The sequence below is a fragment of the Petaurus breviceps genome, unplaced genomic scaffold (assembly GCF_028583685.1).
Source record: "Petaurus breviceps papuanus isolate PSGF00001 unplaced genomic scaffold, PetGlider_PUasm1.0 38, whole genome shotgun sequence".
Classification (NCBI taxonomy): domain Eukaryota; kingdom Metazoa; phylum Chordata; class Mammalia; order Diprotodontia; family Petauridae; genus Petaurus; species Petaurus breviceps.
In genome coordinates this window covers 77,936,227-77,952,000 of record NW_027186304.1, presented here as the reverse complement: position 1 = coordinate 77,952,000, position 15,774 = coordinate 77,936,227, and the positions used below count along the sequence as shown (strand labels likewise).

The 15,774-nt window shown below is 32.6% G+C and overlaps 1 protein-coding gene across 18 annotated transcripts in view; it reads right to left on the bottom strand.

Annotated features, from left to right (window-relative positions):
- The window catches only part of CSPP1 (centrosome and spindle pole associated protein 1), a 142,511-nt gene that overhangs the window by 121,965 nt on the left and 4,772 nt on the right, over positions 1 to 15,774 (bottom strand). For 16 of the 18 annotated variants that reach the window (XR_011170688.1, XM_069100061.1, XM_069100062.1 and 13 more), the window contains exons 2-4: positions 10,448 to 10,556; positions 8,680 to 8,779; positions 1,435 to 1,538 (exon numbers count right to left, since the gene is read on the bottom strand). Coding sequence is in view for 15 of the 18 variants with exons in the window: in XM_069100061.1 (XP_068956162.1) it covers positions 1,435 to 1,538; positions 8,680 to 8,779; positions 10,448 to 10,546 (303 nt within the window). In the remaining 3 variants the exon portion in view is untranslated. Of the gene's footprint in view, positions 1 to 1,434; positions 1,539 to 8,679; positions 8,780 to 10,447; positions 10,557 to 15,774 lie in introns of those variants that run through there. The other 2 variants (XM_069100072.1, XM_069100074.1) reach the window with 1 other exon arrangement.

Here is a 15,774-nt window from a genome sequence, read left to right as displayed (position 1 = left end):
TTTGATCTACTCATGATGAACATGTTCATTTAAGTGGTGACAAATGGCATGGCAGATCACACATGAATATATATTAACAGCAGTGTCTTAGGGAAGAATTCATGATAAAGCAAAGATAGCAAATGCAATGCACGAATCAAGAAAAGAAATCTGATTACATTAATGAAATACATTAATGATATATGGAATATCATCGTGCAATGAACAAGAAAAGTTATGAATTACTATGTTCTTCAACAACACAAACAAAATAAGTGTTCTAATAGGTGGAGGAGCAGTCAGAGGTGTGCGGATAAATATTTAACAACAGGCTATCCAAAACACTCTAGCACACTTTTACATTTAATCAGCATTGTTAAAATTTTCTCTGTCACTTTCTTAAATCTAAACAACAAAACAATTATGCAAGCCCTGATGTGCAGCACTGGCCGATTTTCCAAGGTGCTCACATTGAAAATTTAACCAAGGGCTCTCAAAAGGAAGCAGGAACTAGCTCCAGCACACCCCTGCAGCAGCAATCGCAAACACAAAAACTACAAGCTACTAATTTTAAGAATATTTAGGAGGTTGCATATTTCAGGTACTCTACCTTTCTTTTTGCCTGTGCAATACCCTAAAGTCAAGAAAAACAAGTCATTGATAAAATGCATTTAAAATTCTTTCCCTTCTTATGCAAAAATTTTTCATTAAAATAAGGAGTTAAGATGCTGGTGAGATAAATTCAAAACTATCCTACAAGTGAGAACATCTTGATTATTTCCAATTATTTTACAAATATAAACATAATAGTTTCCAAATCAAAATGGACTTTTGATATTTATTATGAATCTCAAGAGTTTTAATATGCCTTATATCAGTCAACAAATTACATTTAAAAGAAAGTGAAATCCAATAAAATAGGTAAAAAAATTAGGCAAAAAAATTCAAGAATTCAGTGCCTAAATAACTATATGGCTACTAGCATTTACCTATTTTAAAGGCAGAAAATAATTCATAACAAGAACTCTGTTATTGTGATAAAAAACAAATTAATAAGTATCAATAAAAATCACAAGAGTTATTTCAAAATATGTCATATTTTAAAGATTTAGAATCTCATTCCAAACTATAACCTATTGCTCTGTGTATCAGGTAAGTGAATCTACAACATTCACTGGTACTCAATCATTTTCCTAATGTGCACCTTTTTACTCTGATTTTGCCTACTATTTCTTTCTTTTCTCCCCAATTTTTTCATCCCTATGTATGCTTTCAGTTTTTCATTGCCATCTACACACATGATTAAGCTCTGCAAGTAGCACCTCAGCACTTAGGTTTTGCAGAGCAAACATTCAAATATTTTTAGACTAAAGGAGTCCTACTCAGAAATGTTTAACTTATGCTACTGCTGCCATCTTGGAGCTTAATACCCATCTGTATTAAAAGAATCTTTACCTGAGTAAGATATCGTCTGTAATCTTGCCGAAGTTCTTCCTTTAGCTTATGTTTCTTCCTTTCATAGTCTTCACCAAGGGGTAAACTCAATCCATAGTCAATCCCTGCAAAATATAAAGTGCTTACCAACAACTTACAACAATAGTACTTCACTTTCAATGTATTCTTGATAGAATAAAACAGACTGGGAAAGGAAGTCCACTTATATCTACCTTTTGATCATTAGCAAGCCTCAACTATTTTAATCTTTGAACTACAATCAAGTTGGCAAAATAAAAACAAAGAAAAATCCATTTAATATCATATGATTTAGATATCATTTTTATGAAAGAAAACTCTAAAAATCTGTTTGTCCATTTCCAATTCTAAAAGGACATGTAATCAACATGTATTTTTTGGTGGGGAAGCATACAAAAATAAATTTGTTAAAAACACTTTTCTTAGAAAATATATTTATGGTCTTCTGCAGCTTCACGTTAAGATAAATTCAAATCACTGGCTTTAAAAAAACTATAATTTCATAGAAACTGAATATTTCCTTCAAAAATGATTTTTAAAAATATTCACTTGAGTTTTAAAATTAGGTTACATACTTTTTAAATGTTAATTTTTATTTAAAAAGACTATGTCAAGCATAGGTGACAGATGACTATTCTTTTCAGGTTTTTGAAGCCCTTCTCTCTTTCTCTGTCCTTACTAGATAAAAAAATATAATTTCAAATATTGTCATTTTTAACAAAATAGAAGATTTTCCTTTTGAAATCCAGCAAGGACTATAGTTAAGATAACTAGCAACAGTGAATATGTTGCCATTTATATCACCATTTCTGTGCCTTGTTCCTCCTCACAAAGCAACTAATGAATGGGAACTTGTCATAGGCATGACATATCACTACTGCTTTATTACATCACTAAAATATTTCAGAAATTTAGCCAAAGAGCTATAAATTACAATGGATGCTCACTGGCTTTTACAGATTTTTATACAACCTATTCTATAACATGTATTATCCAATTTTCTTCCTTATCAATTTACTGCCATGTTATTGCTGAACTACTCTTATATCACATCTCCTATAGCCCTTAAAATGATTTGCATATTATCAACACACACACTTCCCTAAAGTAATGCCTATTACTCATGCTGCTAATAATTCTCTTCTAAGAGTCTAAAGTCTTCCATAACCAAAAAACATTAACTATCCATTTTTTGTTGAATAGTCAGCAGCCTTCCTTTAAAATCAAGAAAACTAAACCTCACTTTGGAGAAGCACTAGTATCTACCATTATAGAAAAAAGAAACTTTTTATTCTGAATCTCATTCAAAATAGGGTGAAAAAGTATGAAAAAAATTTTATTTTTCTATTTTTGCATTTAGACAAATTTTCACCCAAAGGCAGAAGCACAATAACTATGAACTGAAGTTAAATATCTGAGCATACATGGTCATAATAAAGGCTTTGTTGTGCAATGACACTATATGCTAAGAGGACTTAGTTAGCTAGCTCATAATGGGAAGAGTAAACAAACTATTCACATCTCTCAGAGAAGTACAAATATTATATTTAGCAATGTTATAGTTCCTTTCACATATATCTAGTAGGTTACTTTAAGTTTATTTCCACTTATTAAGACTATCTGCCTTTTAATATAAATTCAAATATTAATTACAATGTTGCTATGTTTTTAGCTCTACCTGACTAATAATTATGTAATTCTAAAGTGTTCTACCTCTAAATTTAAGATACTATTTTCAAGGAACTCTATCAACATTCAGTGACCTCTTAGGTAAAATACTGAATAAAATTAAAAGTATGTAGAGTAACCTTAATTTTTCCATCTATTTTAGCACTTCAAGCTGAACAGTAACCACAACATGCTAAATTTGCTTAATGATCTAGAGAAATACAGAGACCTACTAATTCAATGGTTGTCTTCTGTTGATTCTAGTAGCAAATAATGCTTAAGGGTCAATTTATGGTCATTTGTAGTGATGACACTTCACAAAGTAAAACATCAATGACCACAAAAAAGTTAAAAGTTTCACAAATATAGCCAAATAAATACTAGTACTTATTTTATACAGCAATTATAGGTTAAATAAAATCAATTTATAGGACTAATATAAAAATCATTCCTAAGGGGCTAATTGAGAGATACACATTTTTTAAATGAAAATTTATTTTTTCACACAGACATTATGTTAAATCCAGTGCGTTTTTAAACGCCCACTATGAACAAAGCACTATGTTAAGAAGGCACTGGAGATACAAAGACAAAAACAAAGAGCACTTCCAGCCAACAAAGAGTTTTTGCATTCTACAAGGAGAACACAATATGGAGAGAGACCGAGAAGAAAATATTAAACAACTTAGGAAGATGAGAAAAAGATTCCTAGAGAAGTGGCATGTGAACTGAGTTTTGAAGGAAGATAAGGATTCTGAGAGTCAGACATGAGAAAGAATGAATTCTCAAAGGCAGCTTGTATAAATTCTTGGGAGTAAGAGAATCAAAATCTATAAAAAGCTGCTAACAGAAGACAGAGGGCTAGCGGGAAAATATAGCATCTACCAGAGAAGCAAGCAATGCTCAAATAAAGACAGTAATCAGGAGTCCAAGTAGCTCCAAAATCCCCAGTACAATGTTCTGGAAGACCAGGGAGAGCCCTGAAGATGCACCACTCTGAACCTCAAAAACTGAGGCATGCAGAAATCAGAACAGAAACCAAGAGGACTCAGAGCCAAGACCAAGCAGGGTCAATCACCCCATGCAATTCAGGAACCAGAGCAGGAAAGATAAGTAAACCAAAGAAATCCAACTAGAATCTAACTGTTGTAAATCTAAAGATACTCCCAAAGGAGAAAGTTAACTCTTTATCAACTGCAGGCAATGACTTAAGTAAAAAACTGATTTTCTACAAGGTCTACATAAATACTTAGATAGAAACAAAGCAAGAAATTTAAAAAGGAAATAAACATTCTAAAAGAAAGAATTGGAAGGGTCATGAGTAGCTTAAAACAAGCAGTTAATCTTAGCAAAGTAACAGATTCCCTAAAACTAGAATGAAACAAACAGAAATCAAAGATTTCATGAGAAAACAAAAAAATATAGAACACTATCAAAAGATGAAGAATAGAAGAAAATACAAGATAGCTGATATAAAAAACTAACCTTGGTGAAAAAAAAGGTCAAAGAGGAATAATCTAAAAATTATTCAACTCCCTCAGGGCCAATTGCTCCTTATAATGAATGGTATGCATACTCATAAAAAGTAGACATGGAATAGAGCACCAGCCTTGGAGTCAGGAGGACTTTAGGTCAAATCCAGCTTCAGACCCTTGACACAGTAGCTGTGACCTTGGGCAAGTCTCTTAACACCAATTGCCCTGCCTTCTCCCCTCAAAAAAAAAAGTAGACATGGATTAGAGGTGTACAGTCTGTAGTCATAGTCTCTGACCCAAATGGGGATTTTTTTTAAGCCCAGATATTACATTTTAAGAAATTACAAATTTAAATTGCCCAGAATATGAGGCCAAAGTAAAGAATCCAATGACAACTTCCTGAAAGGAATCCCAAAAAGAAATGTCCCAGAAATATCATAGGCCAGAATCAAGAATCAAAGAACAAACTGCAAGCATTCCCAAAAAAAGTAGTCCTGGAAAGACCTGGAAGTTAATGCTATAAATGGAGATCTTAAATATAATTCAAAAAAGGCAAAAGATACAAACTTACAAGCAAGAATCACTTTGCAAAGATGAATATGATCTTAAAAGAGAAAAAAAAATGGAACTTTAACAGAATAGAGAACTTTGAAGCATTTCTAATAGAAAAGACTAGAGTAAGAACTTTGAAATAAACACAAGTTGGAAAGAAGCGTAGGAAGTTAAGCTTATTTGAGCAAATGGAAGGAATGCAAACATTCTAATAGGGAATAACAAACACACTCCTTCAGAGCCTTATGGTTTTTGAAGTCAGCTAAGGAAAAAAGAAGATCTGGAGGTGGACTGGTTCTGTTCTGATGGTTTGAAGAGGAGAAAGAGATGGGAAGGTAAAAAGGAAAAATACATTACTGCAGAAAGGAGGAAGTAGCTATTTTTGCTATTTCTCCTAAGTGGAATGGGTGAGAAAAGTATACAAACATGAAGAAATAGATGGGGAAGCAGGCATCAAATGGACCTCACTCTTACCTGACATGGACAAAAAAAGGGTTGATTGAATACATTCACGTGTACACACCACACACAAATAATGCCCCCTCCAAGATTTCAGTATAGAAATACATGGGGAGGGAGTGAGAATAATACTAGGGAGGAAACAGCTAAAAGCAAAACAAATAGCCTGATCTTAAAAAGACTAAGGAAAAGAGATAAAAGAACAAGAGTCTAAGATGTTAGCTATCAATTAAGGAATGCCTGAACAATCTGGCATATGAATGTATGTAATGGAATATATTATTGTGCCATTAAGAAAGAACAAAACATAATTATTTTAGAGAATCCTCAGCAATATAAAATGATGCAATCAAGTGAGCAGAACCAGAAGAATTTGTATAAGAACACCACTCACTACCTCTGCAAAAATTTCAAACTCTGGTCAAAGCAATGACCAGTTAGGACCTCCAGGAAAGTATGTGACTCACCTTCTGACAGAGAGGGCACAGACTCAAAGGTACAGAAAGAGAAAGACATGTTTAGATATAGATACTACGTGGATTCATTTTAATTGACTATGCCTATTTCTTACAAATTTTTTTCTTTTACCCTTTAACTGGGTAAGGGGATGGAGGAGTAGGGATTAGCAATAGTGATTTTTAAAAAAGAAACACTTTTTTAAATGCACAGAGAGTAGAAGGAAGTTGAAAAGGAAGGACAAACAACAGGATAATTTAGAAAGATATGGGTGGAATTCATTATGTACTTTTTTAAAAATCATGTTAGATATGATGCAAATCTAGTGTCTTTTCTGTTTTTGCTTATTTAATATATTTTCCCAATTACATGTAAAAACAACTTTTAACAAGTTTTTTTTTTAAATTTTGAGTTCCATATTTTGTTTCTCCCTTTCATTTCCTCTCATCTCATTGAGAAGGCAATTTGATATAGGTTATATATGTGCAGTCATTCAAACACATTTCCATGCTAGTCATGTTGTGAAAAAAAAGACCAAAAAAAGAAAGTTTAAAAAAGTATGCTTCAAGCTGCATTCAAACTGTGATCAGTTCACAATTCCACCAACAGTGCATTAGTATCTCAATTTTCCCACATCCCCTCTAACTTTTGTCATTTTCTTTTTCTATTTTTCAGCAAATCTGATAGGTATGAAGTAGTACTTCGGAATTGTTTTAATTTGCATTTCTCTAATTAAAAGTAATTTAGAGCATTTTTTCATATGAATATAGATAGCTTTGATTACTTCATCTGAAAACTGCTTGTTCATATCACTTATTAACTGGGGTACAGTTTTTATTTTTTTATAAATCTGGCTTAGTTCTTTATATTTTTTAAATGAGACCTTCATCAGAGAAAAAGTTTACAGTTTCATATAGAATCCTTTAGTGTTCTGCTATGTATATGGAAATGTTCTTTTTGGTGATCAAGTTCAGATTCAGAATTTTAAAACTTTCTTTAAGTATCAAAGAATTTACTACAGAAAAGATGATGAGAAATCAAATGGCTGGAATTAAATTAGATAACTAGAATTATCATTAGCAAATATACATATTAGATTCCTATTAGGATAGCTATATAATAAATACCTTCATTTAATGTAAATTTTTCCTTTATGTGGGCTACTTTGCAGTTCATACTTTGTGGTAGTTACATACTATGTGTGTGTGTACATGTGTGTGTATGTGTGTGTTTGTGTGAGTATAATCATTCTTCTCATCTTGTATTCTTGCCCCAATTCAATACATTTTGAAGTTATTTCTTAAACTTTTTTTTAAAAAGACTACAAAATAAATAATTCTGTCTATACATGAAGATGCAGCAGAATGTGAGTTTTTGGTTGCAATGCCAATAATAGTAAAAGAGGCAGACTATCCATTCATGTCTCTTGCCAATTCCTTCTTATGAAAAATGGCATGCCTAACCTCAGAAAATAGACATAGGCTAAAAATGTATAGTTTCTAGTCATGGACTCTGACCCAACTGAAGACTAAATTCTTGGTATCATTACTATAGCTCTAGTTCATGATAATGAAGTCACAATACCACCTCTTCATATTTACCCTCTTCAGAATAATTTAAAATATTATTAAAATAGTTTACATTCATATACACATTTATACATATACACATTAAATAAAGTATATGTTCTATTGATTTCAAATGTAGCACAAACACCTTGTCTCAACTGTTCAATAATCAATTCAATAAATTAAACTATGCATGCACAGCGCTTTACAAACCTTTAAGTACTATGTAAGTGTAAACTATTTTCGATAAACCATTCAAAATAATATTAACAATGGTAATAATAATGATAGTTAACATTTATATAATGCTTACTATGTACCAGGCACTGTGCTAAGTGCTTTACAAATATTTTCACATTGATCTTCACAACAACCCTGGGAGGTAGGGGCTACTATTTTTTCCCATTTAAAATTTAAGAAAATGAAGCAGAGGTTAAGTGACCTAACCAGGGTCACAAAACTAGTTAGTGTCCAAAGGCATATTTGAACTCAGGTCTTCCTGACTGCAAGCCTGGCTCTCTCTATCTCTACCTCTTTATCTACTGCATTATTTCATATAAAGAAAATAATAATGTAAGCATTATTAAGACCATATTATTAATATAATTATATTAATTTCACTACAAGAGAAGGAAAAGTTTATGTATACACATTGTAATATGGTTTTCAGTTACTAATATGGTCTTTCCATCACCTAGTAGCATGCCATAAGCACAATTATTTCTTGGATTTTTAAACTGAAAAAACTGTACTGTATTTACTCATTTTTTAAATAAAGAAAAATACCTATTCTATTTATAATGTAATCTGTGGTTGCATTAATATTAGCTATGTTTTTAGTAAATTAAAATAACACTAGTACCACATTAAGTGGTACCAAATAATTAGTAAAGGTGCTATTTTATATGTAGATGGCATTATCAGGATACTAGAAGTGAAAATTACTAAAATTCAAAAATGAAACACATATCTGAAAAAGCAAACCTCTTGCCACCAGTTAGATTATATGCCAACAATTTCTTAAATATTGATGCACTTAACCAACATACTTAAAGAACCTCTGTTCTCTTGACGATTTGGTGGTATATTTTCTTTGGCCATGGAGATTAGTATTTTGCTATTTTCTGAAAGCTTTTCTACAGCATTGCTCTAGGAAAAAAAAAAAGACGATCCATTTAAGGAGGAAAATAATCACAAAACATTAAATACATTTTATGTGTTTCACATCTTTTTATACTGTAAAGTTTAAGATGCAATTACCAAAATACATTGTTTCAATACTGTAATGAATGGTAATAATGTTAAAGGACTTTTCCAAAGCATTATGAACTAATATTACACAATTTAATCATTCGTGCTTAAGTACTTTAAGACTTCATTACAAAAATACTTGCAATTCCATAGAATCAGATATCCTATACATCAAATTATTTTTTGAATGCATTTACAAACTGCATAGCTTTTTGTTGTTCAGTCTTTTTCAATCATATTCAACTCTTCATGACCCATTTGGGGTTTTCTTAGCAAAGAAAAATAGTTTGCCATTTTCTTTTCCAGCTCATTTTACAGATGAAGAGACCAAGGTAAACCGTGTTAAGTACCCTACCCAGGGTCATACAGCTATTAATTATCTGAGGTCATGGGGCGGCTAGGTGCTACAGTGAGTAAAGCGCTGCCCCAGCGTCAGGAGGACCTGAGTTCGGTTCTGGCCTCAGACACTTTTAACACCCACACAAAAAAAAACAAGCCATGCAACCTTGGGCAAGTTACTTAACCCCAATTGCCCTCCAAAAGGCAAAAAAAAAAAAAAAAAGTATCTGAAGTCAGATTTGACCTCAGGAAGGTAAATCTTCCAGACTCTAGGCCCACTACGCTATTCTCTGTGCCACCTAGTTAGTGCATTATATAGAAACCACTTTGTAATTCAGAGATATTAGAAGAGAAATTATCTTTGTATCACAAAATAGGCAAGGTAATAGGATTCTAAATATGAGAAGTCATTAATAATTTTTTAAACTTGCCAAAAGATTCATTTTTGCTAATTCTACAAATTGCTTTTAAGAGTAAAAAAAAAATCCTAAAAATGCAAATAAAAAAATTTTAATTTTTACAAATATTTTGGTACTTGAAAATTATTTGTAGTCAGCAGATCCAACCTCATTGCTTTTATAAAACATAATTTTGACAATTCTATCTATGAAAGAAGTCAGAAACACTGACATTCAAAGCAATTTAAAAGATAAGTTAGAACTAAGTTCATCCTTCCAAAACTTTAGCTAATAAATTCACTAAGCCAGATTCCTTAGGATTAAGATGATACTGGAATCTAACTTTCTCTCAAACTTTTTACAATTGTAGCCCAACTCCTCAATTTAAACAAACACTTTGCAGTAAAATACTTTTAAATCATATTTTTAATGTCTATGGTTATTTATGCTAAATAACATAAGGCTGATTTTGTAAATCTTATATTTTCAAATCAATTTTATTACATCTCTAACGATATCACAAACAACTCATTACAAAAGTTGTTTCTGCTTCCAATAATGTTTTATAACCGGAAGAAATGTTAACTAATAGCTCACCACTTAAGCTTTAAAACAATTTAATTTTCTTCTTTAACAGTATATTTGGAATTATTTCAGTTTATCAATTTTTCACTTACAACCAAGAGTTCCGACTTAAAATTTCCTGTTTTATTTTTAAATTTCCTTATCATTCTAACAGAACTAATTTTAACTTGGTAACATAACAGATACTTGAACAACAAAACTGCCAGAAGTTAACATAAACAAAAGATAAATATTGTCACATTACCTTTATATCAATATAAGGAGGGTCTTTTTCCAACTCAGCTCTATCTTTTGTCAGTTTAGCCTTCTGATCTTCAATAAACCGATCTAAATTATCAGCCATTCTTCAGATTCTAAAAATAAATAAAAATAACATGATATTAAATGTATGTTATGTCAATATGCACAACTATTGCATCTGTCAGTATGCATTACTACTATTTTAAAACCTTACGCAATCCACACTTGGCATTTAATTCAGCTTATTCATTTGAAAACTTCAAATTAAAAGTTGGATCAATTGAGATAATATACATAAAACACTTTGTAAACTTTCAAATATTACACAAATGAAATCTGGCATTCAATTAAGCTTATTTATTCCCTTGAGAACATCAAATGAAAAGTTGGAGCAACTAAAATAATACATATAAAAGAATTTGGAAACATTCAAGTATTATATAAATTTCAGTTATGTCTATTATTCTTATCAGAAGATTGATCCAATTGATCAACAAATCTTTATCAAATAACTATTATGTGTCAAGCATGGTACTAGGTGCTGGGAACACAAAGACAAAAATAGAACAATCCTTGCCCTCAAGAAGCTTGTATTCTATCAAAGGAGACAAAATGTGTATGTATGTGTGTGTATGCATGGATGTACACAGGCACATGCATATATACATACACAACTAGAGTTTAGGAAAAAGGCAAGGGATACAGAGAGACAGACAGATAAGTTTGGGAGCCTTCTGCACAGACATAACAAACCCAGCTCTCAACCTTTACAGTCACAATTGGGGGTAGTTACAATGGTAGAAAGCAGGGCAAAAGTTGCTAACACAATTTTTAGACCATCCACAAATATTAACTGCCATTCACTCTAAATTTGGAAATTTTTTGTCCAAAATTAAATGAGTTGACTAAAGATACTAAACCACATCAAAACTGACATTTTTGTGATAACATGGAACCAGAAGACATAAGGAAATTGTGACTAAATAAAGCATGGTTTACAAGCCCCAATGGCAGCAAAGAATAAAAGAGTTGGTGGAGTTAGATTTACTATATGCTCCAAAACAAGAAACATCATTTCATAGTATATTTATCTCTCCTGATAATTTAAAAGAATAAACATCATTTCATAGTATATTTATTTCGCCTTATAATTTATAAGAATAAGTGAAAAGGCCACCATGAAGATAACTGCAGCTTTTGTGCCAATAACTGGTAGGCAGTATGATACAGAGGAAAAAAACTACAATTTGAGTCAGATGATTTAGGTTCAAATCCTATTTGAACTCACTACCTGTGACAAAATTTACTTACCTTAGGCAAGTTACTTAACCTCTCTAGACATGAGTTTTCCCATCTGTATGATGAGGGGATTGAACTATATGAATTCTAAAGCCCTTTCCAGTGTGTATATTTGAAAATGAATATGATATTAAAACAAAAGATATCAACAAACATTTGTAAAAGTTCCAGACTTACCTAATTAAACAAACTACTGACACTGGAAGAAAAAAAAAGGTAGTGCACAAAAGTAAAGGTGTTAATTCTGATTATCAACACTTGAACAAGTTTAACTGATATAAAACAGTCACCACAACAAGAAAGTCAAAAGATTCCAGGAATCACCTTTCAGAAAACATAAGCTCTTTGTCAAGTAAAGAGTCATAGCAACCAATGTGGAAGGCAGAAAGGGAGGAAACTTAAAGAAATCTTAGCAAGATATTCAACTATACTAGATCATTGCAGTTTAATTTATAGATGCAAGTAAACAAATAAATACAAGATGGTACAGATTTGCCAAAATTTTTGAAGTACTCCATTCTTATCAATAATGACTGTGCTATATAGAAGTAGAAATCACCTTTAAAAGGGTGAATTCACAAGGGGTGGAGGACCAAAACAAATACACACAAGTCCAAGCTTGAAACAACACAATTTTGAAGGCACTCATCAAATTTTAATCTATCTAAAAGAGTAAAAGATACACAAAAGAATGGGGGTAAAAAATCACAAGTGGTATTAATACAAAAAAAAATCTTGACTACATACTGACTGAGAAGTATAGAAAATATAAGTTTGCTGTTATTTATTGTTTATCTAATTACCAAAAAGTATCTGGCCTTAAAGGCTCTCCTCCAAAAAGGTGTTTCTCAGGAAAGCCAAAGCAGGAATTTGGAAATCTGTTTCGCATGACTATGTATATTTGCCGCAAGGGTTGTGTTTCTATTTCTTTTCCAATGCAGGGGGTGGGGTTGGGAGGGGAGAAGATGGTACCAGACTGGAGGGGGAAAAAAATCATTTTTTTTTATTAAAAAAAAAGAAAAGAATTGACTAGGAACACTGGTCTCCAAACTAGGGGCCATGACATGATCACAAAGGGTATGGGACCAAGAAGTATCGGAAGATAGTTCATATCCATTTTAACCCTGAAGGATTTTGAGGCTGTCTCCAACAACCACAGTATTCCTTTCATCTTTTATCTAACCAAAAGTCCCCTTACTATTCCCCTTCCTACCACAACCTTCCCATGGCTAAGCAACCTCTCAACCTCTCCCCCCTCTGGTAGTCCCTCTTTCAGGAAGTTAAGCACTCACAACCAACAGGTGCACAGGCCAAATAGCACCCCTCCTCCCCCAGCATACCCACACTCAGAAGCTCCAGATTATATTGTGTTTTAAGCAGGGGCCCCTTGAAGGAGCAGGTTCTGTGCTCCAGGGCAAAATACACACTGAATTATCTATTTCTGACAAGGGTACCCCCACCTTTCCAGTTGGAAACTTGAGTGTCACACTGAAATCTTCACTCTCACCCCATATATCCAATCAGGTGCCAAATCTTATTGTTCCTATTTCCACAATGTCTCTCAAATCTGCCCCTTTTCTCTATACCAACCTAATTGAGTGCTTCATCCCTTCTCACCTGGGGTCTCCTAATTATCCTCCCTGCCTCAAGATTCTCCCCCTCTTAAACGCCTGCCCCACAGAGCTGCCAAACTGATTTTCCTGAAACATAGATTTGACCATTTCATTCTAGGATACAAAAGCAGTGGCCTGGTACTGACACTTGGAGAAAATATTATTTCTTCTTTATCTCATCCTTTTTTATTTTTTGTATAAATTTGATAATGCACAAAATTATATGCACAACAGTACATGTACACTTATATAATCTGCAAATAAATATGCATCTATTGGGGTTGCACACCCCAAAAATTTTACTGATGGAATGCAGAATCAAAAAAGTTTGAAGACTATGGGACTAGAAGAAGTGAGCTATACTATATATTATATAAAAAGTTATCTAAACTTCCAACAAGCCAAAACTGCTTCCTAACACAACAACCCATCTTTGCAGCAGCAATATTCTTAGACTCTATGACTCTGGATCATAAACCATCACAATCTCTAGAGAATAAAAATTACAGGTGACAGAAAAGACAATAGAAAGATGTGCAGTGAAAAGAAACCAGTTCTAATATATTATTAATGAGAACTTAGATGCAAAAATTGGTGTAAGACATCAATAAGGAAATACATGATCAGAAAAGAAGGCAGATTAGTTTATAATTCTAGTAATTTAACTGAATTATTTTAAGGGAAACGAGTTCTACTTTTCTCAGCTACTATTCAGAAAGGTCTCCCAACTCCAGAAGCAGCATGACATAACAGAAAGAAAAAATCCTGGACCCAAAATAAGAAGTTCAAGATTTGGGTCCCAATTCTGTCAATCACTAAATGTGGGACTTTGGACAAGTTCATTTAATTTTTCTGGGCCTCAACATTCCTAAAAATTCCTCAATGTTCCTTTCATTCCTAAATATAAGGAAAATATGTGTGCTAGCTACTCTACATGCTACTGCAAGGATCATATGACATAATGTAAGCATTCTGTAACTATAAAGTACTATATAAACTATTATCTTCATCTCCATAGTCACACACACACACATACACACATACCCTATGCCTATAAAGTCTCACAAACATGTTAGTAATTGCAACTTAACTCACCAACATATGAAAAAACTTAGTAATCATAATATATTTTATACCTAATATAAAATACTGCCAGCAACATAGGCAAGATGTCATCAACCCTATATTTTTCAAGACAGGTTAAACACACACATACACACACACAAAATGTAATTAATAATTTACGTGGACTAACCAAAACACATTTTAAAAAATCGTGAAGAGGTAGTTCAAATTGTTTTAATTTAATACTGTATTACTTGAAATACACAAGGCGCTCAGTTAGGCCTTGGCAATTTTTTAAAATTAATTTTGATGAAACAAGATTTAACCTAAAGCTATCATCACAATCAATATATATCTGTAATTCCCAACTTTCTGAGATTCTGACACTCTCCTGGTATCAGGTGGATTTTACATTTCTTTCCTTAACTAAAATAATATGCAATACATTTTTAATATAATGCTATTTTTACATGTTAAATTATATTCCTGAAGTAACTTCACTAAAGAGCTCCACTAAAGTCCTACCAAAGTACCCACTGTGGAGAACTCCTCATTGGAAGTGACACAATTCTCTCAAAAGTTATACGAGTAGAGTACAAGCTCTAAGTCTAACCACACTGGAAAGACTTTGAATTATGGATCCAACAATGAACCCTCTTATGTATTGTTAAGGAAGAATCTAAATCCAAGTGGGGCACCTGGAAATGAATTTCTGTGTCAAATTACCTCTTGAATTTGAGGTACTAAATTATATAGGCATTTCAGCCTGCATCAATGTTGGAAGTACCCACACTAATGAAATCGAAGATCTTTCAAGTACTGAACTATCAGAAAAGAAAGGTAATTGCAAAAGCAAAATATGGTGGAAAGAACATGGATTTGGAGTCAGAGGACCTTTGACTACAATGTGAACTTAAGCCCCTTATCTTCATAGGCAAAAGTTTCCCTATCTTTGAAATGAAAGTGTTTTAAAAGACCCTTCTAGCTCTAAATCTACGATTTTATGATTCCTCCTTTTCCCCTCACTCCAATTACACATGAAAGATTGCTACTGGATAATATATTTTTCAAATCAGCTCCAGAAAATATATTGGCACACTGATGTCTGCGTAGTTCTAAGAACACATTCCTGAAACTCTCGTGGAAGAAAGGTCAGTACTGCAAAGGATACACCTACATATAACAAGGCTCCACACTGTTTAAAAGGCCTGGAATACAAGGATCTTCACGGAGTCACAGGAACTCTCCTTAATTCAGACATTTACTGCATACCTGCTACATACAAGGCATTTTGCTAAGCAATAAGATTTTTTTTTGAAGTTGAAAACACTGTTCCTACCTTTGTGAGCTTAAA